Source organism: Dasypus novemcinctus, chromosome 5 (genome assembly GCF_030445035.2).
Source record: "Dasypus novemcinctus isolate mDasNov1 chromosome 5, mDasNov1.1.hap2, whole genome shotgun sequence".
Lineage (NCBI taxonomy): Eukaryota > Metazoa > Chordata > Mammalia > Cingulata > Dasypodidae > Dasypus > Dasypus novemcinctus.
This window is the reverse complement of record NC_080677.1, coordinates 25,968,513-25,986,179: the sequence shown is the minus strand read 5'-3', so window position 1 is coordinate 25,986,179 and position 17,667 is coordinate 25,968,513. Positions and strand designations below refer to the sequence as shown.

Genomic DNA, 17,667 nt, shown 5'->3' with positions numbered 1-17,667 from the left:
GACTCTAGGAGCTCCTTACTCTGCCACCATCTTGCTGGTGCCTGCCCTTTATCATTTTAAATAAGTTTCCTTTGATTCCTATATTCTGGAGGGTTTTATCAAGAAAGGATGCTGGATTTTGTCAAATGCCTTTTCTGCCTCAGTCAATATGATCATTAATTTTTTTCTTTTTTGATTTATTAATGTGGTATATTATGCTGATTGATTTTCTTATGTTGAACCACCACTGCATGTCTGGGATAAAACTCACTTGACCATGCTGAATAATTATTTTAAGGTGTTGTTGGATTCAATTAACAAGTATTTTGTTGACGATTTCTGCATCTGTACTCATTAGGGAAATGCATGTATATTTTTTTGTAATATCTTTATCTGGCTTTGGTATTAGGGTTTTATTGGCTTTATGAAATGAGTTCAGTAGCATAGATTTTTGTTCAATTTTTTAGAAGAGTTTGAGTAAGTTTGGTGTTAAATCTTTTTGAATCAGCGGTAGAATTCACTTGTGAAGCCATCTAGTCCTGGGCTTTTCATTTTGGGTGTTGTTTGATGATTGTCTCAATCTCTTTGGTTGTGATTGGTTTGTTGAGATCTTTGTTTTCTAGGGTTGGTGTAGGTTGTTTGTATGTTCCTAGGAATTTTACCATTTCATCTACATTGTCTATTCTGTTGGTATACAGTTTCTCACAGTATCCTCTTTTTTTCTTTTAAAGATTTATTTATTTATTTATTTATTTATTTCTCTCCCCTTCCCCCCCACCCTGGTTGTCTGTTCTCTGTGTCTGTTTGCTGCGTGTTCTTTGTCCGCTTCTGTTGTTGTCAGCGGCACGGGAATCTGTGTTTCTTTTTGTTGCGTCATCTTGCTGAGTCAGCTCTCTGTGTGTGTGGTGCCATTCCAGGGCAGGCTTCACTTTCTTTCGCGCTGGGTGGCTCTCCTTATGGGGCACACTCCTTGCACGTGGGGCTCCCCTATGCGTGGGACACCCCGGCGTGGCAGGGCACTCCTTGCGTGCATCAGCACTGCGCATGGGCCAGCTGCACACGGGTCAAAGAGGGCCGGTGTTTGAACCACGGACCTCCCATGTGGTAGACGGACGCCCTAAGCACTGGGCCAAGTCTGCCACCACAGTATCCTCTTATGATCTCTTTTATTTCTCTCGTTTCAGTAATAATGTCCCCATTTTCATTTCTGATTTTATTTATTTGCATCTTATCTCTTATTTTTCTCTTTGTCAGTCCGGCTAAGAATTTGTCAATTTTGTTGATATTCCTGAAGAGCTAACTTTTGATTTTGTTAATTCTCTATTGTTTTTTGGTTCTAATTTCATCTGTTTCTGCTCTGATTTTTGTTATTTCTTTCCTTCTGCTTGCTTTGAACATAGTTTGTGGTTTTTTTTTTCTAGTTTCTCCAGTTGCGTAGTTAGGTTATTGATTTTAGTTCTTTTCCTTTTTTAATATAAGCATTGAGGGCTATAAATTTCCCTTTCATCACTGTTTTTACTGCATCCCATAGGTTCTGCTATGTGTTGTTTTCATTTGTCTCGAGATATTTATTGATTTCTCTTGCAATTTCTTCTTTGACTGATGGATTATTTAATAGTATGTTGTTTAATCTCCATATATTTGTCAATTTTTCCTTTTTCTTCCTGTTGTTGATTTCTAACTGTATACCATTATAATCATAGGAAGTGTTTTGTATAATTTCAATCTTTTTAACTTTGCTTAGATCTGCTTTATTACCCAACATATGTTCTATCCTGAAGAAACATCCATGAACATTTGAGAAGAATGTATATCCTGCTGGTTTTGGATGCAATGTTCTGTGTCTGTCTATTAGATTTAGTTTGTTTATTGTATTATTCAAGTTCTCTGTTTCTTTATTGATCCTCTGCCAAGATAATTATATTAGTCAGCCAAAGGGGTGCTGATGAAAAATACCAGAAATCTGCTGGCTGTTATAAAGCGTATCTATTTGGGGTAGGAGCTTACAGATACCAGGCCATAAAGCATAATTTACTTCCCTCACCACAGTCCATTTTCAGATGTTGGAGCAAGATGGCTGCCGACCTCTGCAATGGTTCAGGCTTCCTGGATTCCTCTCTTTCCAGGTCTTGCTTCTCTTGGGCTCAGGGTTCCTCTCTTTCTTGGGCTTGCTTCTCTTTCCTCTGTATGCTTACTTCCCAGGGCTCTAGCTTAAGGCTTCAGCATCAAACTTCAGCACCAAAACTCCAACATCAAAAACCCTTTCACTCTGTCTTTTACCATGCTTTTTACCCTACTGACATGATTAAGTAATAAAGTAAAGCTCTGAATCCAATACAATCTCATATGTAAACTGAGGAAAAGTTCAGTTTACAAACATAATCCTATATTTCTTTTTGCAATTCATCAATAATATCCAACTGCTTCAATGGTCTGTCTGTTGAAGAGATTTATATATTGAAGTCTCCAAAAATTAATGTAGAGACATCCATTTCTTCCTTCAGTTTTGCCAGTGTTTGCTTCATATAATTTGGGGGATCCTGTTTAGGTGATATACATTTATGATTGTTATTCCTCCTGATGAATTACCCCCTTTATTAGTCTATAATGACCTTCCTTGTCTCTATTAACAGCTTTGCTTTTTTTTCCCTCTAAGATTATTTATTTTTCAATTTATTTCTCTCCCCTTCCACCCCTGCCCCCAGTTGTCTGTTCTCTGTGTCTGTTTGCTGCATGTTCTTCTTTGTCCGCTTCTGTTGTTGTCAGTGGCATGGGAATCTGTGTTTCTTTTTGTTGCATCATCTTGTGTCAGCTATCCATGTGTGTGGTGCCATTCCTGGGCGGACTGTACTTTCTTTCGCGCTGGGCAGCTCTCCTTACAGGGCACACTCCTTGCGCGTGGGGCTCCCCTATGCGGGGACACCCCTGCGTGTCAGGGCACTCCTTGCGTGCATCAACGCTGCATGTGGGCCAGCTCTACACGAGTCAAGGAGGTCCGGGGTTTGAACCACGGACCTCCCATATGGTAGACGGATGCCCTAACCACTGGGCCAAGTCCGCTTCCCCAACAGCTTTGCTTTTAAAGTTTATTTCATCAGAGATAAATATAGCTACTCCAGCTTTTTTTTTTTTTTTTTTTTTTTCGGTTAGTGCATGCATGAAAATTTTTTCCAGACTTTCACTTTCTATCTATTTGTATCATTGGGTCTAAGGTGAGCCACTTGTAGATGGCATATAGATGGCTTTTATTTTCTTATCCATTCCACCAGTTCATGTTGTTTGATTGGCTAGTTTAATCCAGTAACATGCACTGTTATTACTTAAAGTCAGTTCTTCATGCATATCTTGTTTTCTCCACTCTTTTTACCATTTTAGTTACTTTTAGTTACTTACTGATATAATCTTCATTTCTAGACTCTCTAGCAAGCCTCTCTCTTGTCTTTTTTTACAGGCTGTAGCACTCTCTGTTGTATTTCCTGCAAAGCTGGTCTCTTCCTTAAAATCTCTTTTTTTCTGTTTATGTATGGATATACTAAACTTGTCCTCACTTTTGAAAGCCAGTCTTGCCGAATATATAACTGCCTTGGCTGACAGTTTCTCTCTTGCTGTATCTTAAATATATTATGCTACTGCATTCTTGCCTCCATGGTTTCTGTTGAGAAATTAGCACTTTATCTTATTGGACATTCTTTGTATGTGATGAATCTCTTTTCTCTTGCTGCTCCCAGTATTCTTTCTTTAGCTTTGGCATTTGACATTCTGATTAGTATGTGTCTTGAATAGGTCTATTTAGAAATATTTGGGTGGGAATATATTGTGCTTTTTGGACATGGATATCTATGTCCTTCAGTAGGATTGGGAAAATTTCTACCATTATTTACTTGAATATTCCTTCTGTCCCTTTTTCCTTTTCTTCTCTCTGGGACACTCATGATACATATGCTTGCATGTCTCTTGCCGTCATTTATTTCCCTGAGACCCTGTTCAGTTTTTTCCATTGTGCTCTTTATCTGTTCTTTTGTATATTTGCTTTCAAGAGCCCTGTCATCAAGCTTACTGATCCTTTCTTCTGCCTCTTCAAATCTGCTGTTCTATGCCTACAGGTTGTTTTTAATTTCATTTATTGTGCCTTTAATTCACCTAATCTTCTATTTTTCTATGTATGCTTTTGAAAATTCTTCTTTGTGCTCATTGTTTGGTCTTCTTTCTGTCCTTAATCTGTTTAGCCATCCAATTGAATTTATTTAGATTTGTTTGAACATCTATGATTTGTTGTCTCAACTCCTTTATATCATCTGGATGCTTAGTTTGTTCCTTTGACTGGGACACATTTTTCTGTTTCTTGGTATGGATTCTAATTTTTTGTTGGTATCCCAGCATCTGATTTACTGATATATTCATTTTTGGCCCCTTTTCTCTCTTTAGTGTAGGTTTTTCTATTTGATTGGCTTTGTGCTTCAGCCCTCTTTGTTTTTGTTTTTTTTTTTGATGGTATAGTGTAAATTTATTGGTCTAAAGAAATATTAATGTGGAGCAGTGCCAAAGGAAGTTTCTTAAAAGGCTGAGCTTGAGAAGTGACTTATCCAGCTGCTTGAGACAAAGCCAGGGTGTGGGGGAAAGGAGAAGGTTGGGGGATCTGAGAGGAGGCCATGAGCTATGTGAGCCTCGAGGGGTCATGAATTGCCTGGGGTAGGACATCCTTGGGTCTCAGTCCATTAATCAGCAAACTGTCAAGATTGTGGCAGACTTGCTGTATTTGTTACAGTTCCTCCTTTTTAGCAGAGTCGGGTCATCAGCACTGCAAAGGATCATTGGTTTTTGTCAGCCTCCTCCAGTCAGTCTCCATTTCTTCTTTTAATTTCCTCCAGCTTATCGTAGACTTCACCCATGTGGGCATCAGTTCACAACCTTCCTCTCCCCCCAAAAAATCCTTTAAGCCTATTTTCTAGTCTCCATTTCTCTGAGATAGCTTGGTTTGCTTGTTTCATGTCAGAGAGGTGAAGTAGTATTTGTCCTTCAATGCCTGGCTTGTGTCACTCAACATAAGGTCCTTGTTCATCCATGTTATCACATGTGTTTGTACTGTATTCCTTCTCATAGCTGAGAAGTATTCCATTGTATGTATATACCTCATTTCATTTATCCATTCATCTGTTGATGGGCATTTGGGTTGATTCCAACTTTTGACAATAGTGAGTAATGCATCTATGAATGTTGGTGTGCACTTATTGGTTTGTTTCCTTATTTTCAGTTCCTCTGGATATATACCCCGCAATGGAATTGCTAGGTCATATGGCAAATCTGTAGCTAAGTTTTTGAGAAACCACCAAACTGTACTCCAGAATGGCTGGATCCTTCTGCATTCCCACCAGCAGTGGACAAGTGTTCCCATTCTTCCACATCCTCTCTAGCACTTGTGGTCTCCTCTTTTTTGATAGCTGCCAGTCTTATGGGAGTAAGATGGTATCTCATTGTAGTTTTGATTTGCATTTCCCTAATAGCTAGTGATTTTGAACCTTTTTTCATGTGCTTTTTAGCCAATTGTATTTCTTCTTTGGAGAAGCGTCTGTTCAGGTCTTTTGCCCATTTTTCAAATGGGTTGTCTTTTTATTTTTGAGATATAGGAGTTCTTTATATATGCAGAATATAAGTCTCCTATCAGATACATGTTTACCAAGTATTTTCTCCCATTGGGTAGGCTCTCTTTTCACTTTCTTGACAAATTCCTTTGAGGTACAAAAGGCTTTAATTTTGAGGAAGTCCCATTTATCTATTTGTTCTTTTGCTGCTTGTGCTTTGTGTGTGAAGTTCATGGAGCCATTTCCTCTTACAAAGTTCTATAGATGCTTCCCTACATTCTTTTCTAAGGTCTTTATGGTCTTGGCTCTTATATTTAGGTCTTTCAGCCATCTTGCGTTGATTTTTGTATAAGGTGTGAGATGGTAATCCTCTTTCCTTCTTTTGCATATGGATATCCAATTCTCTAGGCACCATTTGTTGAAGAGGCCATTCTCTCCCAGTTGAGTGGGTTTGATGGCCTTGTCAAATATTAGATGACTATATATGAGGATCTATATCAGAAGTCTCAATTCAGTTCCATTGGTCAGTGTGTCTATTCTTGTGCCAATACCATGCTGTTTTCACTACCGTAGCTTTGTAGTATGTTTTGAATTCAGGCAGTGTGATTCCTCCAATTTCATTTTTATTTTTCAATATGTCTTTGGCTAGTCAGGGCCTCTTTCCTTTCCAAATAAATTTAATAGTTTTTCTGGTTCATTAAAAAATGTTGTGTTGATTTTTATTGGAATTGCATTGAATCTGTAAATCAGTTTTGGTAGGATAGACATCTTAACAATATTTAGTCTTCCTATCCATGAACAGGGAATATTCTTCCATTTATTTAGGTCTTCTTTGATTTCCTTGAACAGTGTTGTATAGTTTTCTGTGTATAAGTCTTTTACATCTTTAGTTTAATTTATTCCCAGGTATTTGATTTTTAAATTTTTAAAAATTTTTAATGATTTATTTATTTATTTCTCTCCCCTCCCCCCCCCCCCACCCCAGTTGTCTGTTCTCTGTGTCTATTTGCTGCGTCCTCTTTGTCCGCTTCTGTTGTTGTCAGTGGCATAGGAATCTGTGTTTCTTTTTGTTGCGTCATCTTGTTGTGTCATTTCTCCGTGTGTGCAGCACCATTCCTGGGCAGGCTGCACTTTCTTTCGCACTGGGTAGCTCTCCTTACGGGACACACTCCTTGCGCGTGGGTCTCCCCTACACCGGGGACACCCCTGTGTGGCATGGCACTCCTTGTGTGCATCAGCACTGCACATGGGCCAGCTCCACACGGGTCAAGGATGCCTGGGGTTTGAACCGTGGACCTCCCAGGTGGTAGACGGATGCCCTAACCACTGGGCCAAGTCTGCCACCTGATTTTTTAATTTATTATTGTAAATGGTATTTGTTTCTTGATTTCCTCTTCAGTTTGCTTATCATCCATGTACAAAAATGCTACTGATTTTTATGGATTGATCTTATAACCTGTGACTTTACTGAACTAATTTATAAGTTCTAGGTGCTTTGTTGTAGATTTCTCAGGGCTTTCTATGTATAGGATCATGTCATCTGCAAGTAGTGAAATTTTGACTTCTTCCTTTCCTATTGGATCCCTTTTATATCTTGTTCTTGCCTCAGTGTTCGAGTAAGTAATTCTAACACAATGTTAAATAGATGGGGTGATAGTGGGCATCCTTGTCTTGTTCCTGATCTTAGAGGGAAAGATTTTAGAATTTCACCATTGTAAATGATATTACTTGTGGGTTTTTCATATATACCTTTTATCATGTTCAGAAAGTTTCTTTCTATTCCTATCTTTTGCAGTGTTTTTATCAAGGAAGGGTGCTTTATTTTATCGGATGCTTTTTCTGCATCTATTGATATGATCATGTGTTTTTTTTCCTTCAATCTGTTTATGTGGTGTATTACATTAATTGATTTTCTGTTGAACCATCCTTGCATACCAGGAATGAAACCCACTTGATCATAGTGTATAATTCATTTAATGTGTTGTTGAATGCGATTAGCAAGTGTTTTGTTGAGGATTTTTGCATCTAGGTTAGAGAGATTGGCCTGTAATTTTCCTTTCTTGTGGTGTCTTTGTTTACAGCCCCTCTTTGGTACTTGGTTCATTTTATTTTTGATCTTTATAGTGGCTCATGTTTAGCCAATCTCAATTTTTTCAGCTCTTTTTCATATGCTTCTTGCCCTTTCTCCTTTGCTGGTTGTGGAATAGGAGCTGATGATGCATTTGGTACTGTTAAACAATGGAGGCTGAAGTTGCCCGCTTTGTCCCAGGAACTGATGAAGCTCCATGCCTCTTCTTCCCCAGCCTGGGTGTGAATGGAACCTCTGGTATGCCCAGCAATCCGGTCCTTGTAGGCCAAAAGGGACTGCAGTTGCCCAGAGACTTGAAGGAGCACTGTTCCTCCTCCTGCTCTGTCAGGAGCAGGGATGGAACCACAGGAGTACCCAATACTCTATTCTGTAGTTGCCTTGAGAGGTGAGGAAACACTGCACTCCTCTATCCTATGGGGGATAGAGATGTATCCGCTGGTTTGCCAACCAGTCTAGTCTGTGTGGGCCAAAAGTGACTGCAGTTGGCAGGGGATGCTGAGGATGCATAATCCCTCTGCCTGCCCTGTCACAAGTGGGCATGGAGCCAGAGATGTGTCCAACGATCTGGTATTGCCTATAGAGGGTGAAGAAACCCTCCCACCTCCTGCCATATTGGGAGATGTGAGCAGTCACAGATATGCCCAATAATCTAGTTTGTGTGGGCTGAAAGTGGCTGCAGTTGCCGTGAGAGACTGAGGGAATACTCTCTCTTGTGCCCTGTCAAGGATGGGGATGAATCCACAGGAGTGCCAAACACTAGTCCATGTGGGCCAGAATCGCCTGATATTGCCTGGAGAGGTGAAGAAAACACCTCTCCGTCCTATCCTATTGGGGGCAGAGATATTTCCACAGGTTTTCCCACCAATAAAGTCTGTGCAGGGCAAAAGCACCTGCAGTCTGGAGCCTAGGCTAGGGCTGCAATCTGATATGGGTGAAAAAAACATGGTCCCTACCTTCACTGTAATGTTTAGTCAGCCCTGCTTCTCCTTATTGCTGGAGTGGAGTTAAAATGGAGGCTACCAGCCTCTTTTTGACTTGGACAGTTTTAAATTTTACCTGTTCTTAGGATTGGACTTTAGCCAGCCAAATTTACTAACCAGTAGCTTAAATTGGCGCCCAGCCATCTCTTCCTTCCCTGTTTTTGGGAAATGGAGCTTCCAACTCCAGCAGTGAATAGCTCCTGAGGTGGCTGGTGTTGCCAGTGCTGGATGGGCACAGGCCTCTGTGACATGGAGTTCTGTACTCGTGAATCTTTACTGCAGATGGACAGTCTCCTCCCATTCTTCCACGGATGTTGCAGGATGCTCTTCTGGTCTCCTGGGGCCCCTAAACAGGTGCTTTAGTTAGCTCTTGGTGATTACTAGCTGTCCTGTAGGATGAGCTGAGTCTTGGAGCTCCTTAGTCTGCAGACATCTTGCCCCTGACTCCCATACTCGTGGTTTTTGATACAACAGTTTTAATGCCTTCATTGAACTATAATTCACTTATCATACAACTCTTTAAAGTATACAATTCTGTTTTTTTTAGTATATTAATATAATTTTAGAACATTTTCGTCTCTCCTAAGAAGAAACCTCATATTAATTGTCATCCCCATTAGCTCTTCTCTCCCTGTTCTCCCTAAACAGTCTCAGCCCTAAGGAACCTCAAATCTCCTTTCTGTCTTAGAGATTTGCCTATTCTGGACATTTCTTTTAAGTGGAATCACATATTTTGTGACTGGCTTTTTTGCTCTTAGTATAATGTTTTCAGGAATCATCCATGTTGTGGTATGTATCCGTAGTTCATGTCTCTTTATTGCCAAATATCCCATTCTATGGATATATCATACTGTTGTTTACCCATTCATCAGTTGATGAATATAGGTTGTTTCCACAGTTTTGACTATTATGAATAATGCTGCTCTGAACATTTGTGTACAGGGTTTTGTCTAGAAAGATGTTTTCATTTATCTTGTCTATATATCTAGGAGTGGAATTGTTGAGTTGTATGGTAAATGTATGTTTAACTTTTTTTAAAGAAGATTTATTTATTTATTCCCCCCCTTGCGGCTTGTTCCTTTTTTTTCTTTTGCTCTCTTGTCTGTGTGCATTTGCTACATGTTTTTTTCTGTGTCTGCTTATCTCCCTTTTGTTGTGTCATCTTGCCGTGCCAGCTCTCTGCAGCACATGGGCCATCAGCTGTCCGCAGCACATGGGCCGTCAGTTCTCTGCGGCACACGGGCCAGCTTTTGCCTTCACAAGGAGACCCTGGGATGTGAATCCAGAGCCTCCCATATGGTAGATGGGAGCCCAACTGATTGAGCCACAGCTGGTTCCCTCTATGTTTATCTTTTAAAGAAGCTGCCAAACTGTGTTCTTTGATAGCTGTACCATTTAATATTTTTACCAGCACAATATTAGGGTTCCAATTTCTCCACTTCTTTCCTGATTCTTATTATCTGTCTTTCTGATTATAGCCATTCTAGTGGGTGTGTAGTGATTTTAATGTGTGTTTCTCTAATGACTAATGATATTGAGCATCTTTTCATGTGCTGTTGGCCCTTTGTATTCTTCTTTGGAGAAATACCTATTAGGATCCTTTGCTCATTTTTTAAATTGGGTAGACCATTTTAATCTACTTTTTATGTTACAGGTTATATTTGTACTATTCACTTTTTCCTCAGGTGATGTTTTCTATGTATTTGCTGAAGATTTTTAAGTAGTTGTGATGTTTTATTAACTTGGACAAAGTGTTATTTTCATTAATAACTATTTCTATTTCCTTAGATAACACTGCATAATCGACTGGCATTGCAAAAAGCCAAATTATCAGTTTATGTGCAACAGCCATTAGTATTGACCTGTGATCAGTTCACCTTTGAATTTATAGGTAAGGTCTTTGTTTTGGCTTAAAGTCTACCATGATATGAGTCTTCTTTTAAAAGTGTGTTTGGCTATATTTCTTGTCTGAATAGTGAGACTGTGAGCTTCCTGAAATCAATGATTGTGTTATGTTTTGTTTGTTTTTCTTCCACCATCAAACATGGACATTGAATCAATAGTTGCTGAGTTGAATTTTTTGGGATTTCATATTTTTAAGTGCTTTCCTTAACTAGATTGATCTGTAATTATATTTAAATACTATAATTTGAAAGCTTGCTTTATTGGTATTTTTCTCATTGCATATTTAGTAAATCAGTAAAGGTCTGATGATAGATATTAGCTTTGGAATTTGGCCCAAATTTAAATTCTGGCTCTGGTGCTCACTAGATTTGTCATTGTGGTTAAGCTTCTTTAGTAATTACTTGGAGCTTCAGTTTTGTTTTTTAAGTTGGCAAAAAGGGGATAATAATATCTGTCTTGCAGGACTGTTTTGGAGATTAAATTAGATAATGGATTTATGTAGAATATCCATAATAATCTTAAAATATAGATACTTGGGGAGTAAATGTGGCTCAAGAGGCTGTGAGTGCCTGCTTCCCACAATGGAGGTCCTGAATTCAGTTCCTGGTGCTTTCTAAGAAACAAAAACAAACAAGTAAAACAAACATAAAAACCAACTCAGGTGATCTGATGTAGTTCAGTGGTTGAGCATTAGCTTTCCACATCTGAGGTCCTGGATTTATTCTCTGGCCCCCAGTACCTCAAAAAAAGAAAAAAAAGTAGACCCTTAAGAAATGTCTGTTCTTAGTAAGATTTCTTTTTATAGACTCCTTCATTCCCAACAATATACATCCAAGTTGTCATCAAGTCCTCTTAAAATGATCTCTGAATTATTTAATTCTTTTTCTTTATTTCTTTGCTGTTCCCATTCAGTTGAGGCTTCCATGTTTTATTCATGAAGTCAAGAAAATATCTCTCCTTTGTACCCCTGTATAACCATCCCTTAGCTAAATGCCTGACAGATAGTGGGCACTCAAAAATTTTCATTGAATGAGTAAATGAATGATTGAGTGAGTGAATAAAGTAATCTTGTATTTGATTCCATTGGTTTATACTTTATTTTCTATTTTTTCACAGTACTTCTCAACTTATCTTTCTAAAATACATTCTGAACAAGTAATTTTTTCTGGTTAAAAATCTCCAATGGCTCTCTAATGCAGGTTGGAGGCCAAATACCTTATCATACAATGCCATTCACTATTTGCTAATTTGCTACAACTGTATCCATTCCGGATCCTCCCTTCCATGTTCCCCTGCAGTCTCTGCTCTAGCCATGATAAAGTACTATTCCCCCTGCCCTGCTGCCCAAATTGTCCTGCTCATTTGGTGTGGGTTTCTTTATTTATGCTGCCTATTTATCTGAGAAAAGAGGAGCAGTGTAATGGAAGTTATGTACCCTGGTTGTGGAGACAGTTGTCTGCTCTGGTATTAACTGTGTGACCTCAGAGAAGCTACTTAATCTTTCTGTATTCCAGTTTCCTTATGTGTAAAAAACAGGGACAATAAGAGTACCTACCTCATAGAATTTCAAGGATTAAATGAATTAATTCTGGTAAAGGCTTAGGATGGTACCTGGCATTCCGTGAGTGCCTAAAAATGTTTAACTATTTTTAATAACAATCATTTAAAACTATATAACATGTATTTTATATTGTTTATAGCACCAGAGATGACTAGAACAGCAGACTTTTCTGTTTTCCTGAAAGGAAGTTATATGCCATCTGAATTGGAAGGAAATGCAGTTGTTTCATATTCCAGACCAACAGGTAAACATATGGTTGTTAATGAATTTAGAAGCCTGGTCATTCTTACTAAAGTATTGGACTTATAAGTTAAGTGCTTAAATGCTTAAAATGGGAAAACACATTGTGAAATGCTATTAAATAAAACAAAGTTCTTTTCTAGTTCTAAATAGAATTGTCTGTCTAAATTACTTACATGTGCTATTACTAGTTAAGTTTATTCAGCTGATGTCCATATATAATGTGTGGTTTCATCTTTTCATTTAATAGCAAATCTGATATTTTTTTATTTGCATTAGAAGAATGGTATGTAGTTAGACTTCATTTATTTGGACTAAAAGAAAAGGCGAGTTTGAATTAGTGAAAAAGTATATTATGGATTACTCTAAAGGTAAGGTATTATTCAGCATTTCAGACATTGTTTTAGTGACCAGAGGAAAGTCTCTAGGATTTTACATGTTAAAATATTAAAGATCACATATTTATACAGATTATTTAAAATTTGGTTTGTATTTTTTCAATAAACTGTTTCTAATTTTTAAAAGGACATCTTTAGTCTAATTCAGGTTCAATTGTAAATTTCAGCTTAGTTGAGTCCAGTATTAAGGTTCTTTTCCCCCTTCTGTGTAGTGAATTTTTTATTGTTACAACAATGATTTGTAGAAAATAAAAAATATTAGCCACTGCTTTTAAAAAAAAACTTTTTAATATAGTGATAACTGATAAGGTATTTCTGCAATTTTGTGTTTATATATTTTTAAACATGTTTGTATAGTTTTATTCATTTGGAAAGTTTAGAAGAAGTCTTATTCATCTTTTTTTTCTCCCCTTCATTTATGCCCATCTTATTTGGCAATGTTTAAAATAATTTTCATGTTTTTTCCTTTGTCTAAGTGAATTTTCTAGCTTGTGCATTGACAACTCTATATGCTCAGAGTGATTTTATAACTTTTGTAAATGTTTTATAAGTGTATTTCTTCTGCTTTGTATGTTATTTTACTTTAAATTGTTAAAAATTCATTTTCATCCAGAAGTAGTCACTTTAACTGTTTACCTATATTTTCAAAAATTTGCAATATATAAACATTTTTATGTTTAATAGCTTTAATAAAGCTAACTTCATAAAGAAATACAAAACGTCCCTAGGAGATTAAAGAATGATGGAGTTATTGGTTGGATATTTCTGAAAAGAGGAGAGTTTTAATGTTATGTTCACTTTGAGTTGTGAAATAAAGAAATGACAAACATTTGGCTAAAATCTCTAGGTCACTTATCATTAATTGAGCATTTCAGTAATCATAGGCATTATTATGTCTTTTATCCTTGTTATACTACCAATACTTATTTGTAGACAGTGCTGATGCCATAATTTAATGATTATTTCATTCCTGTTTAAGAAAAATAGTGAAACTTTGAAAATAAATTTAAAATAGAGAAAAAGGGAGTGGGAAAAATGTGTTAAAAACATTATGAAGTTGTAAAATCCATCTGTGAACTTATGGTTGCAGATATCACTTTTGGCTATTATACTTTTCTGTAGACAGAATTTAAAAGATTATGAATTATTACTAAACATTGGTGTTAATTGGTTAAAAGTGAATTAGAAATTAAAGTTAAAAAAAGTCTGTGAAAGTAAAAGAATAGTAAACTAAGGTGCCAATCCTGCCCCCCAAAAAAGACATTACTCAATAATATTAATCACTGAAATTTCAATATGGTAAATATGGAAATTTAATATTCTGTAATTTAGCCTTCCACTCAAATTTTTTCCAACTCCTTTTTTTTTTTAATTTTTAAATTTAAAAAAATTTTTAGGAGGTATCAGGGATTAATCCCAGGACCCCATACATGGGAGACAGGTGCTCAGCCATTGAGCTACATCTGCTCCTCAAGGATTATGCTTTTTGTTATTGTTTTTTAGGAGGTACCCTGGGACCTTCTACATGGGAAGCAGGTACCCAACCCACCAAGCTACACCTGTCCCCTTTCAACTGTTTTAACCAATTCATTTAGCGCTTTTGATGTCATTTATGTACTACATCTGGATTGTCGGTCCCCTAGAGCCTTTACCTTTTCCTTTTTTTTTTTTTTTTAACCACGTTTCCACTCTTGTGGAAAAGGACTTTTGATACTGGAAGTGCGAATATGTTGTTGGATTTCATTTATTCATGTTACTCTTCAATTGTGAATTGATTTAACTTGTGTTTGATTTGAATGCCATTTAAATCATCTGTGAGATCTTTAAATTTTCAATTTATATTGTTAAGCAGATATGTATTAAATTTGTGTCATAATTTTACCCTAGATAATTTGTTGTCTTGCCTTTTTTCCCCTACTCCACTTTGCATGGCCTCTGCTGCATAGATCGAAATCCTGATGGTAAGTGAAAAGATAATTTAGAAAATACTGAATTTCAGACCTAAAATTTGGTCAATACATTGAATTGGTATTATACTGTGAATGAACTGTTTTTAATGGACTGCTGTTTTAACTTTAGAAACTTAGGATGATACAATGCTTTGATCTTGTTGTAAGGCAGATAGAGATTATTTCTTCTCCATAGAGAATTGTCATTATTAGTTATTTCAGAATCGCGTGAAAGAATGAAGCTAGGACTAAGACTAGAGTAGCTTTTGAAAAAGATCGAAGGTGTCATTGCCAGTGTATTTCTATAGGATGTTAGTTGAATATTTCCTTGTATCTTCCATTATCTTAGTTTACTTAAAAGTAAGGAAGAGGAAAGTGTTTGTTGCTAAATTCTAAATCTGTTTTCTATATGCCCCAACATATGCACCTTATTTTCTGATTAAGAATGCCATTGATGTCCATTCTGTGGGCCTATTCCTTCTCTTATTTGGAATTTATGGGGGAAGAGCACCAAGAGTGTTCTGACCTCTTGAACTTGTCTGGGTCAGTGTTGTTACCCATTTTGTTTTCTCCAAACCCTTTATTTATGCTTTAGATATATTACTTCTCATAATTTGAATTCTATTGTTTGTTCCTTTGGCGCTTCTACTAGATTTCAAGCTCACGAGGGCAGGGATCCAACACTTATCTTTGTGCAGAGTCCACATTGCTATCAGACTACAGAGCAGGCACCCTATAAGTATCTTACTTTGATTTTTACTTACTTACTTTGATTTTTCCTCTTAGACACAGAATTAATATGGTGGTTTACCTATTTAGAACTATTTTATTATAAATTTTAGATAAAATTAATAATAACTAAAGAAATAAAAATACTTAAAAAATAATCACAGCAATATTTATCCATACAGTTTTGGTGCTATGAACAACCTGAGTTGTATAGCATGTATCATCTTGAACTCTGGGAGGTGAAAATGTGTTTTATGAGAAATTATTTTAATACAAGTTAGCATTTAATATATTTAATATATAGTGTATTTGTCAGATTAGAATTTAGGTCATTAAAACAGTAACTTATTAATAATGAATATTTATATTTTAATTCTCAAAATTGCATGTAACTAATACGATTTTGGACTAAATTTTGTAAAGCCCTATGCTATTATTTAAATTATTTGTTTTAAATTTAAAATAAAAAATTAGCAAATGGGCATTGTTAAAAAAATTTTCTCTCATTGTAAATTCAGTTCAAACCATGAAGAAAAAACCCCACAATTCGTGAAAATTTAAGTATTTCAATACAGAGCTAAAGCTGGTTTTAATAATTTCTTATATGTCTAAAATTTATAATTGAGCTTTAGGGAGTAGAGTTTAAATATTCAGCCTCACCTAGTTGTCAAGAAAAGAATATGTTGCCACTTAGGTCTTATGTACACACAAGGCTTCATATTTCAAAGACATATCCATTTTATTGGCCTGATCTGTTCAGGCTGTACTACAGATAAGCAGTTCTGCTTTTACATGTGGAGAAAGAGAAGCAAACGAGGTTTTATGCTGTCCCATAAGAGTTGGTCTCCATTATTTCTCCATTAAAGTTACATGACATGGGCAGTGTAAAACATGACTGCAGATGAAGCACAGTACGTAGCCAGACATAACAGGAAGGGATCAAGGAAGTTCTGGCTACCAGACATTGCTACTGCTTTGGGGTTCCTTGTTTTCAATATGAAATTACTCTAGCAGGCCCCTGGAAAGAGTTCTAAAGGTATTATATAGATGTGTAATATACAGTTATAGTTACTCTAATATATACAGTATTTTTTTAAAGCGTATTTTGGCTTTCCTCTTGACAGTGATACTGGGCTCTTGGGTGTGCCAGGATAATTAGTATTCTCTTCCTGGAAAAATTATTCTGTAGGAACAGTTTGGATGTGAATTTTCTAAGTGGCAAAAATTTTGTGATTAATTGTACCATAGTTGAATGTTACATCTCTCCATTTCTTCTTATAGGCAAGGAAGGGAAGTGTTTAAAGGATAGGTGATTTTATTAGGTGAAAAACAGCAGAACAAGGTCAGTTTTGTGAGCAAGTAGGCCAATATTTGAGTAAAATAAATGACAGATTTTTTTTTCTTTTTTCTCAGTATAACATTCTAAGAGTTGAATAAGCCAGGTATAGAGAATTTTGCCAACTTTATAGAGAAAATATTGCTGATGCTGGGCAGAGTTAGGACCAATTAGGCTTTTTCAACTAAATTGAAAACTTTTCTACTAACAACCTTGAAAAAGTCTTAGAGATAAATGTAATTCTTTCCATCCTTATTATAGATATATACACCCCACATATACCCACACACATCTCTACATGTCTTGGACTCAAGTTCTTAGATACAATAACAGTGCCTGAAGAGTAATTGGTAGCCAAATTTACTTTTCAAGTTTCTTGAGAAAATGTAAATCTCAATAGAAATATGCCTCTGATATACCCCATGTCTAAATACTAAAGATTATATTTTAAAATGCTTGGATTTTAATCTGATGGGATGTACTATAAAATACTGCCATTCTCATTTTTCTTTTTAAAGGTATGATTTCCTTAAACCAATTTCTGAAGAATTTCATACTCTTCCTCCTCTCTTCCCATGGTAAATTTTTCAAGCTGCCGTCATTTAAAAAATAGCTACAATCATTTTATTAAGTATGAATGTCATTATTTTTCAAAGTAATGCTTTCCAAATGTCCTGTGAAAGAGATTTATAATTCTTGAAGAGAAAAGAATTTCTGGACGGTTCCTACAAATCTTAGCAACTGCAGACCATTGCTTAGTATGTGATATTGTCATTAACTGACTCTAGCTGAACTGCGAATTGAATTATAACGTGGTTTCCTTCTTCGGTTGGGTTTATTAGTTCTTGCAATTCACTTTAGATTTCTGTAAACAACTGTAATACATGATATATATAATATATAACTGTAATATATAATAATG

General features: G+C 36.3%; 1 protein-coding gene across 4 annotated transcripts in view; it reads left to right on the top strand.

The window, feature by feature from the left end:
• BBS9 (Bardet-Biedl syndrome 9) overlaps window positions 1-17,667 on the top strand; it is a 591,858-nt gene that overhangs the window by 263,522 nt on the left and 310,669 nt on the right. For all 4 annotated transcript variants that reach the window (XM_058296789.2, XM_071215094.1, XM_071215092.1 and 1 more), the window contains 3 exons: window positions 10,416-10,518; window positions 12,233-12,337; window positions 14,678-14,692. In XM_058296789.2, coding sequence (XP_058152772.1) covers window positions 10,416-10,518; window positions 12,233-12,337; window positions 14,678-14,692 — 223 coding nt within the window. The remainder of the gene's footprint in view (window positions 1-10,415; window positions 10,519-12,232; window positions 12,338-14,677; window positions 14,693-17,667) is intronic.